Genomic DNA, 16860 nt, shown 5'->3' with positions numbered 1-16860 from the left:
AACAGCCCCATTAATTGCCCACACTCCACCTCTCTCTTCTCCTATATACATCCTTTTAACCTTTCACACCCTAAACGGCTAAACCAAAGCTTTGAAAAAAATTCCATTTCCCAAGTTAAGAGCTTCGATCATCATGGAGAAGATGCTGATGTGCCTGGCCGTGGTGACGATGCTAGTGTGGGGCTCTGCCGGTGCCGCGGAGACGGTGGCGCAGAAGTGCAGCGACCAGTTCCAGAAGGTGGCGGTGTGTCTGACCTACGCGACGGGGAAAGCGGCGACGCCGACCAAGGAGTGCTGTGAGTCGGTTAAGGGGCTTAAGGAGACCGAGCCGGAGTGTTTGTGCTATGTGATTCAACAAGCCGGCAGCGGTAGCGATCAGATCAAGAAGATGGGGATTCAGGTCGCTAAGTTGCTTCAGCTCCCTACTGCATGCAGCCTGAAGGACGCCAACGCCAGCAACTGTCCCGGTGAGTATTAAAAGATCTTTGTTCTGTGTATGTATATATATGACCCTATAAAAGGGTTTGGATACTTCATGGACTTGTTAAAACGACTTCTCGATGATATGGTAGGTGCAGGGATAGTAAACTAGGGAAAAAGAAGTAAAAACAAGGATTGCATGCACCTTTTGTCTTACGTACTGAATTAGCGAGCTAGATTGATCGAGTTGTATATCCTTGATGTTATCTTTACATGCACGAATGATCAATTATCCTTATTCTTATGTACTGTATACATTTGATCTTTAGTTGTCTTAGGATGTCCTTCAGATAGGGTTTGTTGTTCCTTTAATCTTTAATTTCTTAGAGTATCTTCGACAATTTATGTATTTTGAAGAAAAATGAAAATTTAAATAAAAAAATGCTCAATTTCAACCCTACAAACTTCTCTATCATATTTTCTAAAATAAAGAAATTGATGAAAGATAAAAATTGATTCTCTAAATTTGTAACATTTGTCAAAAATTTGCATAACCAAATATTAAAATGCTTGCATTTTCTTCAACAGTTTAAACTTAGATTACAACTAATAAAAAATCTGCAATAAATATTTCAAGTCAATAATATGAAATTATGAAATATATTATAATTATGATAAATAATAAAATATAATATTTAATTAAAGTAATAAATGCAAAAATTTGTTAAAAAAAAAATAGAGTTAGACAATAAATTTTTTAGAAATAGAGAACATGTTGGAGATGCTTACCAACTCTGAATACTACTCATTTCTGTTGAATGGTTGGAATGTAGTTGGGAAGTTAAATTTCTGTATATATTTCGTACTTAATGAATAAAATCAATCAATATGTGCATGTTGGGGCAGTGAATCAAATGGCAATTGGCAAGTACTCATGCATGGCCATTCAATGTGGGTCATGATGGTCAAATTTCTAGTTATGGAGTAAATGGCATGGGCCTAAAGTCCCGAGTCCCCAACCAACCGAGAACCCCCAACTAATTAATAGAGAGCGAGGGCATTACCATTAAGTTTTGTTGATTTTGATACATGCATGCATCTTGCTTATCAACTAATTGTCATTACAAATAAGTGTACAACTAGCTAGCTAGCTGCTTGAGGTCTTGACTAATTATGTTTTGTTTTTTGAATGGTGAAAACAGCTCTACTAGGACTAGCTCCCAACTCCCCAGATGCTGCTATTTTCACAAATGGTACTACTACATCTACCGCAACGCCGAGTTCGAATTCAACTACAATTTCTGGACAATCTGCACCTGACACAGCAACTGCAGCTAGTAATGGAGTGAAGCTTGGCCCTGGTTATGCTGGTCTGGCGGCGGCAGTGGCTGTGCCCATCGTCTTCCTTGCATTCTCACCGGCGGGTGGCTTTGTACGCCTCTAAGTTTTAAAAAGTTAATCTTTGTTTAGCTCGTCAGAGTAATGCGGAGAAGGAGACCTTGACTATTAGTAGACTAGCTAGTAGTCTGAATTTAAGAGTTCTCTGTTGTTTTTGGGCAATTTTCAGGACTACGTTTGATGCGTCTTTGCTTAGTTTGTATTTTTGTTCATTTGACTCGGTTTTACGTAGACCGGTTAATTTATGTTCCTTCGGATTTACCACTTTCCAGGCCTGTAATATTGTTCAAATGTTCGTCACTGAAGAAGACTCTTCATTGTTGTTGAACCTGAAAGTGTTGTTGTTTACTAATTTTTGCATGCCGATATCTTTTCGATGATCAAATTTACTTCTAAGAGCATCTCTAACAAGATAGTTAAATTTTTTTTGTAAAATTTCAAATTTGATTGTTGATAGGAAAAAACTTGCGTACAAACTAGTATGTACGCGTGCGTCCAAACTCTCGTTTATTTGCACACTTTGCAAATATAAATACATGATTTTAACCGTTCAAAAGTTTAGTTTATTACTAAAGATCATTTCTGTAAAATATCAGCATAAACAAAAATCGTCTTCATAGTCGATTGCATCAAACAAATGAACGGTTATGGTGAAAGTTAGTAGTCTCATGATGAACCGTTCATTTGTTTGATGCAATCGACTATGAAGACGATTTTTGTTTATGCTGATATTTTACAGAAATGATCTTTAATAATAAACTAAACTTTTGAACGGTTAAAATCATGTATTTATATTCACAAAGTGTGCAAATAAACGAGAATTTGGACGCACGCGTACATACTAGTTTGTACGCAAGTTTTTCCCTTGTTGATAAGGCATTCTCATTTTTGACAAAACTCAACTCCAGCCAAAACGTTAAATTTGAACATTTTTTATTTATTTGTTTAGATTTTGATTCAAAAGAGAGCACATATACTCAATGTAATTCTAAACCAATAACCAAAATCATATCATACACAATATCAAGCACAACTTGTCAACAAAACCCACAATTCAACTGCCCCCAGTTCAAAATCTCAACCTCAATTCCAATATCCACAACTCAAAGATCAAACCTTTACAACAACCATGTTCCCAAAACTCAACTCCCAATTCAAAATCCAGCATACAAGCTCCAGGCATTAACTCAAATTCTACTAAAAATTAAACAAAACATAAATTTCAGAAACAAAAAAAAAACCTGGGAGGAGCTGCTCCAAAAGATGGGAGCGAGAGGACGCCAAAAGTTGGGAGGAGCTGCTCTGAAGATGCTACCTACCGGGGTGTTGTTACTGAACGCCAACCATCTAGACTACTCCATTACCATTGAGCACGTCGGCCCGTCGTTGCCCTACGAAGTCCCCAAGGTTGATCCAGTCGACATTGACTTGCTTCAGCCGGATTAGGAACAACGACACCGCGAACCAAACACAGAACTCGACTTCATTTTCGGTTGGTTTCAGCTTTGAGGTCTGAGCTCCGGACTCGAATTCGGAGCCGAAACTGGCCGAGGACGACACCAGAGGAGGAAAGAGAGCGGCGGTGGTGAAATTCAACACGCCGAGAGAATCGGAGACGGAGGACGATAGGGAAAGGTCGACGTCACCGAAATCGGAGGCAACATGGTCGCATGTAGCTTGGGCTTCGCCAGTGAAGGTAGCGAGTATGAGAGGGATATGCAACCGGTGTGGAAAATTGATCGGATTGAAGGGAATTGTTTGGAATCTGGAACGAAGGAAATAGAGAAAACACGAGGAAGAAAGAGAAACAATAATAATAATAAATAAATAAATAAATAAAGATATTTCACTCCGACAATGTCAAATATGACACTGTTGAGTAGGTGGATTTGATAGTTTGGTTGGAGTGACTTTTTTAGTCAATTATTACCGTTTTTCTTCCGCGGTGGTTTTTGACTATTTCATTAGAGTTGGCCTAAAATAGTAAAATTTGAACAAGCCAATAAAAGTTTTTTTAAAAAAAAACTATGTTCTTAATGTTCTGATTGGAGAAGCAATTATACATTTATACATAAAAACCAATGTAAGAAGCAATTTATAACTTAATAGTAAATACTTGTTTATTATAAAACAAAGCTTTGCACTGATTAAGTATTCAAATGAAATGAACGAGGTGATGTTAAGTATTACATTAACCGAAAGCATAAAAATAACATTTGACATGGTCACATGAACACTGAGATCGAGTTTGAGGTAGGCTCTGACTGGATGGGTTACCGTAATTAAATAAATTTAGGTTAACTAAAAAATTCGTGGGGATGTAGCTCAAATGGTAGAGCGCTCGCTTTGCATGCGAGAGGCACAGGGTTCGATCCCCTGCATCTCCACGTATTTTTTTATCTTTACATTTTTGTAAAACGGTGCGTATTTGATCTCAAGTCGAACAAACTGAACCCTCTCTCTCTCTCTCTCTCTCTCTCTCTCTCTCTCTCTACATAAACCCTCCCTCGCATTCTCTCGTCGCTGCTATTTCTCCGATAGGGCTCAACCTCCCAATTCTCTCCGCCGCATTCTCCACCTCGCCGCCGTCGATATGTCTCAGGTAATCTGATTCCTCCTCTCCCTTCAAATTTTACCAACATCTCAATTCACGGCGCCGCAGCCAGAATTAGGGTTCCGGCCACTCTCAATTAAGCTCTCTTCTTCTTTTTTCAGGTCGACAACAGAAATTCATCTGCAGCCAAGCGTGCTAGAACCGATGGTACGCTCTCTTTTTCTCTCTAAATTAAATTAATCAATTACATTCGATACGGTTAGTATTAACCTCATCAATAATGCGTGTGTTAGTAACCCTAAGCAGTCAGATTTAGTGTACGAGCTTCAGAATCAAACTATTGATTGTATTTTGATACGTATATGTATACTGTTGTGTTGTTATTATCAAATGTAGGGAGTAGGAGGGAGGATGACTGGACCTGCCCCGCGTGTGGGAATGTGAACTTCTCGTTTCGAACAACTTGCAATATGCGTAATTGCACTCAGCCGAGGCCGGCTGATCATAACTCGGTAACGAAGCGATTTTCGCTTTGCTCACTGTGTTACAATGTCTCTGCTGTTACCTAGTCGTGTTTTAATTGTATGTGGTGTTGTCAGAAACCGGCAGCTAAGCCTTTCCAAGCCCCGCAACCTTACTCTTCCGCGCCTCCTTACGTGGGATCTGCTGCGCCCTCCTCGATGTATCTTAGTGTGCCACCATATGGATCTTCTCTGTTCAACGGATCATCCATTCCTCCCTATGATGTTCCGTTTAATGGGGGGTCAGCATATCATTACAACTACGGAAACCGCATATCTACAGGCAGTCCTTACAGACCTCTGCATTTGCCTGCGCCTGCGCCTTATTCTAGTGGATCCCTCATAGGAAATGGTATTCTTCCTTGGTTTATATCCACTGTATATGTATTCTTCCTTGGTGCATTTTTGGATGTTTCAATACATTGAGTTTTAGTCATTACCTGGTTTGAGCATTTATAATTTTTTGTTCATTTTATTCTATCTTGTGTTACAAACTTACAATATCTATTATAGCATTCTCGTCTATGCATTCATTTTTTCGAAACCCGTTTGATAATTTTTAATGGGTAATTTATATTATTTACTTGGAAAGCTATGTTATAATTGGTTATATGTTGTAAATGTGTTTGTTTTGTTCTTTCTATTTTATGCACTCTCAGTATGTCAATATCTTTCCCAATCTATTTGATTTCGTCTCCCACCCCCTCCTAGCTCACAAGAAAGAAAATAGTGTATAATTGAAGCGAGCAGTGTTTTCAACTCATGGTTCTGACAATTTGCATTGTTGCTGTTTAGTTCTTTTACTTAGCATTGTCACAGTGCCTCATATGTTCTCTTCCTTACTCTTGCAGGTGGATTATATAGTATTCCTCCCATGATTGATCGAGGGTACGGCCTGGGACTTCCCCTTGGCCCTGGTCCTATGGTATGTACAAAACTCTATTGATATATCTACATTATAAGTCAAATGGATCTCAATCTTTTTGTTGAACTTGGCTCATAATTCTATGCTTGTGGATGTGGTATAAATAATATGTAATCAACTTATGCAGGGGCCAAGGCCAGGATTCTATTCCGATGATAAAGCTCAAAAGAAGAGTGCAGGTTAGTTATATTGGCTTCTCGTGATTGCTTGATCATCATGGAATCAATTTATAAGTATGTTCATTGATTTCTTCGTTTTATTTTTTTAATTTTTTAATTTAGATGCCACACGTGATAATGACTGGACATGCCCTAAATGTGGAAACATCAACTTTTCATTTAGAATTGTTTGCAACATGAGGAAGTGCAATACACCAAAGCCTGGATCTCAGGTCTCTCTCTCTCTCTCTCTCTCTCTCTCTCTCTCCACAGACACACAATGTAGCCATTTTCCACCATCAATCTAGCCATTGGGATTCTGAATGTTGAAATTCATTTATGCCTGAATATATAGCTTGATATTCTTGTTTTGCTGACATTTGATCATACTTTTTTGTAACTGCAGGCTGCAAAGAATGACAAAAGTGCAAGTAAGATGACTTTGTGCCTTATTATGACCTAATTCACTATCTAAGGCCTTCTTTGTTCTTGTTTTTTTGTTGTCCTCTTTCTGTAACTTTCAACTTCATTTTTGCAGAGCAAAAGATGCCAGAAGGTAGCTGGAAGTGTGAGAAATGTAATAATATCAATTATCCATTTCGGACCAAGTGTAACAGACAGAATTGTGGTGAGGATAAACCAACTGAAACAAAGGGGTCCTCTTCACCTGCTCCAGATGAAAATGATCAGGTTTGTAGTATTAGAAATTTTCTTTGTATCTCTATTGGTTTCTTTAAATTGTCCATGTGTTTGGCAATTTTACTATATGTCACAATTTTGAATTACATTCTATTTTTCAATCTATTTTTATTAATTGATCTATTTCAAATGTTTCCTTGTATTACTTTTTTCCAGTACACTAGATTGAGTGTTATTTTTACCTTTTTTATTTTAATATGTACTTGGGTTAATTTGTAATTGTCTACTGTTCCAGTGAGTACTAGGACATATTTGAGGGTTGAGAAGGTCCAGAGTTGTCATCCAGCATTGCTCAGTATTGGGTGTCTGAAAGTCAGTCTTGTCGTCATGTTGCAGCGGTTGTCGAGTTACTCTACCTTATCATGATTTGTGTCAAGTTGCTGTATTAACTGATGTGGTATTTGTGGTCTTTGTGGATTGTACAATGCATCATGTGTCAGCCAGTATTATCTGGCAAAGATTTTACAGGTTGTGGTTCTAGTTTCTATAAGTTAGACTTTGGATCAACTCATCTATCTAGTGAGTATGTCACTAGTTGGGCAAAAGGTTTCTGTTGTCTGATCCTTTATGGTTCTCATTTGATCTCAGATTGTCTAAATGTGTTTGTAGTCTCTTTGATGACAGATGCTTTTGTTGTGGATTTCCCCAGTTTAATTGATTAGGTCTCACTGTAATATGGGCACATTCTGTCTGGTCAGCTGCATGTAAGCATGTAGTATATTCTACCAACCCTGTCATCCGTGGTCTTGTTCTTCTGCAAATTTGTTGTCAGGAATTTGGCAATGGGATGGTGGTTTGAATTCTTAGTCACCATAGGTCTCGAGCTCCTGTGTCCTTTATAAAGTAAACTGACGTCATTAGGACGCGGTATGCTAATCTCTATAGTGAAATGGTCTATGCCTCTGGTCAGGCTGCTGAGGGGGTCATATTATGCATCATATCCTTGTTGTCCATAGTTTCTTAGTGTGTCATTGGTCTATGGAAGCAGAAAATTGGCTTTGATGAAGCAATTCTGTCAAATCAGTGGGATTATATTCACCATCTACCATGTTTAATCAGATCATTTCTACTATGGTTGGCCCGAGTGTTTCAGTGTGGCCGTCTGTCCGGTTGGGGAAGGCCAAACTCAGGTGATCGATTTCAGGTCAAAAATAATTTTAACCTTGTAAATCTTACTATATCAAGATGTGGTGGTTAGCTATTTTGAATTTCAAAAACTTGAGTGTGGAGTGGAAAAATACTTTTCAAACTTGAGTTTGGAATATTTAATATTTACGATGACCTTTGTTAAATTCGTCTTAGCTCAGAATCAACCCATCTTCAGCCAGTAGTTCTCCTGTATAATTTGGTGTGGTGTGCCTTGCACTTGAAGAGGAATTAACGAGCCAGATGTTGGGTGCAAAAGATTATCTTTTTCAAAATTAACAGGTCGAGTGGAATGGTTGGCAACTGCCATGGGTGGGTTTGGTGACTTCGGTCTCCAACTCTGCATATACTATCCATCATATTGCAGGGATATGAGATAAAGCAAAAGATGAGAGAATCGAGCATTAAGAGGTTGACGCTTGAGAACCAGCCTGTTAAATCCAAGTCAAGAACATTCAACATGTGCAAGACAAGACAGTTATAGGACAAGATAACAGAGTTCACAAGTTTCGTATTATTGTATGACCTCCTAGCATATCTGGACATGAATTTGCACCTCAGTCTGAATTCATCGGATTCCTACGTGAATAGAACTGGACAGCAAGAAAGCAGTTTCAAGTCCCTGGAAAATAATGACACTGATGAGACATCTTAATGATTCAATTACGAATTGCCAAGCAAACTCATAGAAGGCGATATATTCCGCAAAAGGAACTAACCTTGGAAACAGTGAGCTTCTAACACCACCGAAACAGTCCTGGGTTGAAAGTCAATTGAATTGGTTGGTATTATAGCCGAACTCGTAGGGTCCTTTGATCAGATGAAGATCTTGATATTGGTTGCTGCCATTACTCTGTGAATTCGAGACAGTCAACTGGGTGGTATGTAGGGATGGCTGTTCATTTTGCCAGAACTCTGAGGACAATGGCAAGTCTCGGGTCATTGTGTGCATCACAGGCTGAGGGATATTGGTATGGTAACTGTGATTGGTGTTATCAAGTGAAACAGGTTTTGCCTCAGATGAAGCCCATGAGCTGGTTGACAGAAGAGAGAGAGCATGATTAAGATTCTGCGGTGCATTCAAGTTGAAAGAGATCATAGATTCTTCGGCACCTGCATATAGATCAAAAGTTGCAGCGCCATTTAACAAATTAGATATGTATACAAACTATAAACTATTATGTATATAGTTGGCATTATCAGTGAGCAATATAAATTAATTGTAAATCATGAAGTATAATGCTCAACAGACCTCGGTTTGAAACCTGAGATGTTGTGCCCTTAGATGGTGACAACCCACAAGAATCTTGATAAAGCATTGCTAAAGAATTTGGAGTGCGATTTTCGGCAAAATGTAGCTGCTTGGAAGTACCTCCACCGTTTGCAGGATTTGGAAAATAATCTTTCGTCTGTGTGAACCTGAAGCTACATGCGGCATCCCATGATAAATTTGTAGCATGCCTAGAGTAAGCACATGAGGCTTGGTCCAGAACAATGCTTATCTGTTGCCTCTCATCTGCATAGGTAAATCCAGCAAACTTCATTGGACGGCAATATTATAATACAGATATGGAGTGACTTTAATCCAAAAGCATGTTTCATGAAACATGTAGCAAGCAAATCTTGATTTCTTAACTATTCAGGCAAGATGCGGAAATAAAATCCTTGTACTGTTTTCACATAAATTTGAAGCTCATTTTGAATGGAACAAAGCTATGGCATAATACAGATTTATAGATTTGATAACCACAGCTGAAATTTTTTTTGTCAAGAAAATACAGCAAACCATGAACTAAACTACTACTTGATCATGGGAAGTGTATCATAATGTTATGCAGTCAGAAAACAGCATGAAGAACAAACAAAAGGATGTGCTTATAACCTGTACTGTACAGTGATGAGGACAGTCTTGTTGAATCTCGCAGTGCTCCTGGCTGTGGTTTGCGACGTCTAGCATTGTGATCTGAAAGACGTCTGCGACAGCTTCTCTTCTTTTCATCAAACTCAGAAAGGCCATGAAACCTTTGACAACAGAAAGGGTTTAGGGACATCAACATATATGTCAGAAGCTAAGAATGGATCTCATTGAACCATTAAAAAGAAATCATTGTGATAATAAACACAGTAATAAGAATGACAATTAGAGCACCATAGGTAAGAAACAATTAACTAAGTAAAAAAAAAACACACACACAACAAGTTATATTTCAAGTAGAATGAAACATGCTTTACCTGCTACACTGCTGGCAAAACCGCCGTTCTACACCATTTACAATGACCTTAGGACATTTGGAATGATTTAAACAAATCTTATGTTTACGATGGTAATCTTTGGCTGATGAGAGATCAATATTGCAGCCTTCAACTTGGCAGTAAGTAGCAACTGTACTTGGACCAATGGATTTAAATCTCTTTGCTTTTGTCCCTATTGGTGTGGAAATAACAGATACAGCAGAGGCCTTAGCATTGTTTCCTACGCAAACATCTTCAAAGTACATCCGCTTACCAAGCTTTAGGGTGAGCAATGGCTCACCAGAGCCAGCTGAAATGTCATGAGTTGGCGAAGATACAAAGGCTTCAACTTCTCGAGCTGATTGTTTGTTATCGACATAATCCTTCGGCAAACCTTCAAAAGCCTCAAGGCTGAGGTTGGATTTCTTACTTTCCCCAACTGAAGAGCTCACAGAACCTGATTTTGAACTCTTTGATGTACCGTCTCTTAATTCGGAGCCAGACACACCACTTCCCCCATCACCCCCAGGCGAATAGACAGATTCAGAGTTCATTCCTTGGTCTCCTTCAATGCTCCATCCTGTTGTTTGAAGCTTCTTTGGAGTTTCAGTGACTTTCGTGCCAAACATGAAAACATTGTCCCAATCCCATAGTGCGGGAGGCTTCTCATTCCACTCCATCACCATCAGAGAATTCATAAACTGACTTCAATATCTTTTTCAGCTTAATGCAAAGCAATCAGTCACCAAATGCTGCAACATATTACCACCACATAAGGGTTATATACACACATATGCACACACTACAAAACATACAGAAAAAGGAAACAGGACAAACAAAAACACCAATTGACACAGCAAACAGTGTGAAAGAACAACAATGCCTACACAGTGCGGCCGTCACTATTTTAGAGACCAAACTGATACAAAGCAAATACTGAATACGAGTACAAGGAATAATATTGAAACATTGAGCTTCTTCAAGTTTATAGAAGCAAGGCTTCTCAGATCTGAGAAACACAACAAAAATATTTGATGCAGACCAGTGCAAACTGTGCAATGATTATATAGCTAATAAAAGCATCTCATTGCTAAAGAAAATCAGTTCTCCACCGCAAAACATCGGCAAATATAAATTGTTTCCATAACTTTACAGCCATGCAGGGATAATGACTAGTTGCTAGATCCCAAATACGGATTCAATTATCCACATCTACTATCTTAGACTGAACAGAGAATACGATCACATAAATTCAAGCGCTCATCTACCGTATCTCACATACAGCGGTCATTCACTTCTCAATCTAGTACTTTAGTAAGTCCCCACCATTAGCAAAGAACAATTAATATGAACGGATGAACCCCAGTACTTGAAATCCAGTAAAGATTGCAACTGTTTCCCACTTCCCTGCAAAGCTTTAAATTCTTACACTAACTTGATTGGTATTTCTTACTCAACAACCCTGAAACAGTGAAAATTACCATCTTTAAGTAGCAAAATGTTCCGTCTCTTTCACTCTCGTCTAATTCCTAATAATGTTTCCTTTTCACTGGTCACCCATTACATTGTCCCCTCAGAACTTTCCAGCCCCAATAATTTCACATTTCCTCACAATCTCTTAAGTCGATCATTAAGATCCACCCACTAGTGCCTATGATTCTACCTCCCAAAACTTGTGAACCTCAATCTCTCCGAATCCTTCCATTCTTTACTAAATTCTTAAGCGCCTTCCTTAGTCATCACGAATCCATGGTTACCCCACATAATCATGTAAAGCAGCTCCAACAAGAAATCATTATATACCCAGAAAACTTAGCATGCTCAACACCGTAATCAAATGAACACTTAATATATACCCGGAAATTTATTTATTTTATTTGAAAAGAAAAAAATTGAACTTTGTCAAATATTAACAATCTGATTATTGAATTTCATTATATTAGTTCAAAGAAGACAATAATACTCATGTACTAGATGAAAATAAATTGAGATAATGAGGGAGAAGACAGAAAGAAGCATTCTTTCGTTTTCCCAAATAAGAGTCTGACCTTCCCATAACAAAACTGGAAAAAATAGTTCCCAGAACCAAAAGTGAAAAACGTTCTTACCAAATTTGGAAATTTCGATTGGCTACAATCACTCTCTACTTCCTTTCCCAAAAAACTAACAGAGAAATCAGAAACCAGCATAACTAGAAGTACCTACCAATCCAAAGCATCCATCCAATAAGGAAAAAAGAATCCAAAGCAAGAAGAAGGGTCAAAGCTAAAACCTTTACACTGAAATCGTAGCAATAGAGGTACCCAGATAGAGAAATTGCATGAGAAAATGATTGGTGAGCTGAATGAACTTACTGGGATGATTATTTTGCAGAGAAGCTTTTTCTTTTTTTTTTCAAAAGAAAAAGAAAGCATTATGGGCTGGGATTCTTGCCATTCCTGCTGTGTTTGTTCGATCAGAGTCTCAAAATGAGAGACAGACTTGACCAAAAAGATGTAGAGAGAAGCAATACCAAGCTCTCTCTCTCTCTCTCTCTCTCTCTCTCTCTCTCTGAGAGCACAACACACACTTATATTGTGTAGAGCTGTTTTGGTCTTGGCTGAACACCTCTGTATTCTAGCCTTTTGTTCTACGGTTCTACCCACTTTCTCTAAACGTAGCCATCGAAAGCGACAAATTGTGACTCGTTTGTCCAACTCCAACCGGACTTGACCCGCCTACCCGTCGACGAGGGTGTGACACTTCTAACTTCTGTGCGTATTGAAATATAGCTCGTTTTCTTTTCTAGTTGTAGCATATATGACTCCCCATCATTCGGAACTACAGAGTAATTTCTCTATAGTGAAAAGGAGTATAAATGAACAACTAGTAGTTTTTCTTGTTTTAGTTATGTGTTACTATCAGACTATGTTGTATTGCTAAGTGGACGTGGGGATTGCATTCAAGCATTCATAAATTCTAGGGCTGTCAATGGGTCGCGTCGGGTTGGGTTCGTGTCGGGTCAAGCTATCTGGCGTGTCATAAAATGTAAACTCAAACCAACCCATTTAATAATAGTGTCAAAAATTTAAACTCAAATCCAACCTATTTATTATACGGGTTACCTATTTCCAACCCGTTTAACCCATTTAAAAAATATATTATGTTGTTTTAGATAAAATAACTGACTGAAACAAGAATCAAATAAAAAAAATTCCAAATATTACCTTAAATTCTAGTTCAAAATGAGAAACAAAATCTTTTAAACCCTTATATACATATTTTATATAGAATTTAGTTCGACTTTTTATTAAACGTGTCATGCAGGTTCATATCGTGTTAACGAGTTAACCCGTTTATTAAATAGGTCATGGCGGGTTGACCCACCGATGACCCGCTAAAAATCGTGCGGGTTCAACCCGTTTTATATCGTGCGAGTTTCGAGTCGTATTATCGGGTCGTGTCGGAATTGACAGCCCTAATAAATTCACAAAAATAAGTTATCCACTCTACAAAAAATACTTTCTACTTCAATAAATTATAAACGGCATCGTTTAAATGGTATTCTCAAGTGTGTACTTCACTCAAGCTCTTGTACTAGAAATTAGATTTTTAACCAAATGATTTTGTTTAATATATGAGATCCTAGATTCTAAAATACTACTTCACTTCTAAGTTAAGTACAACCTTGGTCAACCTTTGATCACACCTTTCAAAAATTTTACTTCACTGTGTTTACATCTGTGTGGTATCTTTTTCTTTTCTCTGAAGACGTACATTATGGTATCTATGGAGGAAGGACTAATTTAATTTAAAGACGGAGGACATCGAACACTAGTGTGCCTAATGGGAATTTTGGTTTGTTTAAGGAAAGTAAACTTGGGAATGTGTTTTGTATCCACAACATGGACTACTTGACATTTTCTTATTGACAAAAATATATTGTACAGGGTTCCGATGATGGGACTAAATTATATTCTATGTGAGACATAGAATCAACATGGGGTGTGTGATTAAAGATATTGACGTGCTTGCGGGACAAAGTCTCTAAGATTAGGATTTTGTATATGTTAAATAAGATACGAAAATTTTCTTTATTTCGCATATAATTTTCCGTGTTACTTCCGATTGCGTTAGTGGTAAACTGAACCGAAGTTAGGATTACGAGCGTCAACTAGCTCGTCTACTGATGCATGAAGAAAATAAACTGAGGTTAATTAAATAAAACCGACGTATAACGGATCTAATAAGTGTATTGTATCACTTAAATCTGGGCAAACCGGCCAACTTGTGCTGTGTCTGTTATTTAAAAACTCGGATTGAGGTCGGCAAATGACGAAGAATTGAATTAACTAATGACTTGAACAAATTAAGTAGGATTATAAGATCTCCATGCTGAGAAGGTTCCACGTGAGCACGTTCGGTTTTGTTGGTTTTGACCCTTCACTTGTATATGAATCGAATCTGGGAAAACTTCACTACTGGATGCCGCATATAGGTAGCCTTAGGATAAGCAAGCAAAGGATTACATATTTCAGTTGGTTTCATCAGCAATGTGTGAGCATGAACCCAGGTACGTACGTGTTGCAAGTTCACACCAATTGAGTTGGATGATCAAAAATGTTGCCCAAGTTTGAATTGGTTTGATTAAGTAGTTAATCTAGCTTAGCTAGAGTACTGGACATGACGAATCCATTCATGGCTTGTTTGATGGTTAGGAGCATCTCCAACCAATTGGCTATTTGGTTTTGACAAATTCAAAATTTGATATATGACATGGCAAATATAACATGTTCATATTTTAGCTAATCTCAACTCCAATGGAAATATCTAATTTGAATGTTAAAATTATAATTTACCAAGTTGGAATATTGTTTTAGCTAGTTGTATCAATTTATTCTGGTCTCCAAGTTTTTGCAAATAAGAAAAAGCAAATTGTGATCTTATTCAAACTCAGTTAATTCAAGATAATTAGATAAAATAATAAATAAAAACAATAGATAGAAATTGAGACAAGATCACATACATATTGATTAACTAGTAGATTTGTCAGAGGAATAAATAATCACAATCCACTAGTTTTAGTCTTAAATCAAAATATTCCACACAAACCTGTCTCGTAACCACCTATAAACTCAGAAAAGAAGCCATCTGAATCTAAATTTTGAAAGCAATTGACAAGCCTATTTATATCAGATTCAAAAGATGCAAATTATTATCCCCAATTGACTACATCCATGTCACGTAATAATCTTTATACGTAAACAAAAAAGTAGAAAACCCAACATGAATTCCAACCACACAAGAAAACCCATCTCATTGATCTTTGGGACTGACCCTATAATTTTGGCTTATTGCATCTAAGGATCTAAGGATTAATCCATTACATCAGATGATTGGAGATCCAAGTTCTAGAAAAGAAGAGATATGAGTTGAAGAGGTTATGTGTGTATTATGGGTTTCAGAAGAGAGATGTTGAACACTTGAAGAGAGAGAGAGAGAGAGAGAATTGTTTTGATAGTTTGGCTGGGATTAGTTAAATTTGACTAAGCATTCTCGTTAGTCATTTCCACGTGTAACAAACTAATCAGTTAGAAGGTGAAACAATGAGTCAATTGTTAATGTTATGATGATGTGTCAACGAATAGCTACTCGAATGGAGATGCTCTAAGTGATAACCAAGCTTGTTCTATGGCTTTCCTTCAATCTGTCAAGAGTTATTAGGGTGGTTTGGCGGTGACTAATGAGTCCTAGCTAGCTGGTTCGATTTAGAAACACTATTTAATGAATTGCGAATTTTAGTTTTATCGGTATATGAAACTTAACTTTTAATTTTTTTTAGACGATGCGTTGATGTCACAAATTAATTGATAAATTTGTAAGTAGCTGTTACAAGCTTTTCAGCTACAACATGATCATAAGGTCCAGTCTAGATCGACTAAATTAAACCAGAAATACATTTGATATGTTTATATCCCCGAATGAAGAACCGGTATAGCTACTAGTGAGGTCCAGACTCCAAACTAGTGCTTTGATCGAATTTATAGTCACTGTCCAAATGTTATTGATGTCTTTGTAACTTTATAGTCACTGTCAACAATGTTATTGAGATTCTCGTGTATTGTTCAAGATCGTGAGTATTAAGTTGATAAACCTCATTTAATTAATTAGCCGAAAAATTAGGTAATGAGTCACATGTATATATAGTCTCGGAGAGCTTATTCAGAGCTCCACCACTGTGTCATAACCAGCCGCACGTGCCTCAACACGTGACTTTCTTCCAGAACTCTGTTAAACCTCCGTCATCCACCCAAAGCTCCCCGCCACTCTCGAATCCCAACCGCCATCGATTTTACGTCGCCGACCATAATGCGAAAATGAAACCAAAACAAGAACCATAGTAAAAATGAAAATTATCAAAATGAATGGGATTTTCATCATCAAACCACTTCCAAAATATATTAAGAAATCTACACCATCAATTCCCTTCCCTCACTGATCAAACACTACAAAACAATGAAAACATGAACCCATAAACCATAGTTGAAGACGAAGGATCTTGGTAACACAACCTTGTTGCTTAGTTCTCGTACTCGTATCCCATATGCTTTCGGGGCATGAATTAAAGTCAAAAATGAACCCTGGACCATTAGATTGGACATCCACGATAGTGGCTCCGCGCCTCCGCCGAAGCCGATGACACCCAAATTTGTCCAAAACCCATTTCAAATTGAAAACCAATTATACATAGAATCAAAACTCGATGAGGGGATCACATATCACACCTCATGCACTGGCAATGGTGACCGGAACACAAAGAAGATATGC

General features: G+C 37.7%; 3 protein-coding genes and 1 non-coding gene across 5 annotated transcripts; 3 read left to right on the top strand and 1 right to left on the bottom strand.

The window, feature by feature from the left end:
* The first annotated feature begins 60 nt into the window (after positions 1-60).
* LOC126791542 (non-specific lipid transfer protein GPI-anchored 1) lies at positions 61-2146 on the top strand. Its single transcript, XM_050518002.1, has 2 exons — positions 61-467; positions 1623-2146. The coding sequence occupies exons 1-2, from the start codon at positions 134-136 to the stop codon at positions 1862-1864; spliced, it is 576 nt and encodes a 191-aa protein (XP_050373959.1). The 5' UTR covers positions 61-133; the 3' UTR covers positions 1865-2146.
* Positions 2147-4132: 1986 nt separating this feature from the next.
* Positions 4133-4205, top strand: TRNAA-UGC (transfer RNA alanine (anticodon UGC)). The gene has a single exon. It is a non-coding gene; the product is annotated as a tRNA-Ala (tRNA).
* Positions 4206-4286: 81 nt separating this feature from the next.
* LOC126790555 (ranBP2-type zinc finger protein At1g67325) lies at positions 4287-7260 on the top strand. The gene is made up of 10 exons (XM_050516841.1): positions 4287-4420; positions 4534-4579; positions 4769-4884; positions 4972-5245; positions 5745-5818; positions 5946-5997; positions 6100-6209; positions 6383-6407; positions 6515-6666; positions 6911-7260. Exons 1-10 carry the CDS (start codon positions 4412-4414, stop codon positions 6911-6913), a joined length of 861 nt encoding a protein of 286 aa, XP_050372798.1. The 5' UTR covers positions 4287-4411; the 3' UTR covers positions 6914-7260.
* A 207-nt stretch (positions 7261-7467) lies between these two features.
* Positions 7468-12606, bottom strand: LOC126790554 (squamosa promoter-binding-like protein 2). 2 transcript variants are annotated; one of them, XM_050516840.1, is made up of 6 exons: positions 12408-12606; positions 10054-10805; positions 9704-9843; positions 9194-9337; positions 8541-8934; positions 7468-8443 (listed from the first exon to the last, which is right to left on the bottom strand). In XM_050516840.1, exons 2-5 carry the CDS (start codon positions 10749-10751, stop codon positions 8591-8593), a joined length of 1326 nt encoding a protein of 441 aa, XP_050372797.1. In that variant the 5' UTR covers positions 10752-10805; positions 12408-12606; the 3' UTR covers positions 7468-8443; positions 8541-8590. The 2 variants fall into 2 exon arrangements, with proteins under 2 accessions (XP_050372797.1, XP_050372796.1); XM_050516839.1 differs by having other exon boundaries at positions 7824-8443; positions 9074-9337.
* Between the last annotated feature and the right edge of the window lie 4254 nt (positions 12607-16860).

The sequence above is a fragment of the Argentina anserina genome, chromosome 4 (genome assembly GCF_933775445.1).
Source record: "Argentina anserina chromosome 4, drPotAnse1.1, whole genome shotgun sequence".
NCBI classification, from domain to species: Eukaryota; Viridiplantae; Streptophyta; class Magnoliopsida; order Rosales; family Rosaceae; genus Argentina; species Argentina anserina.
This window is presented reverse-complemented; position numbering and strand designations above follow the sequence as displayed.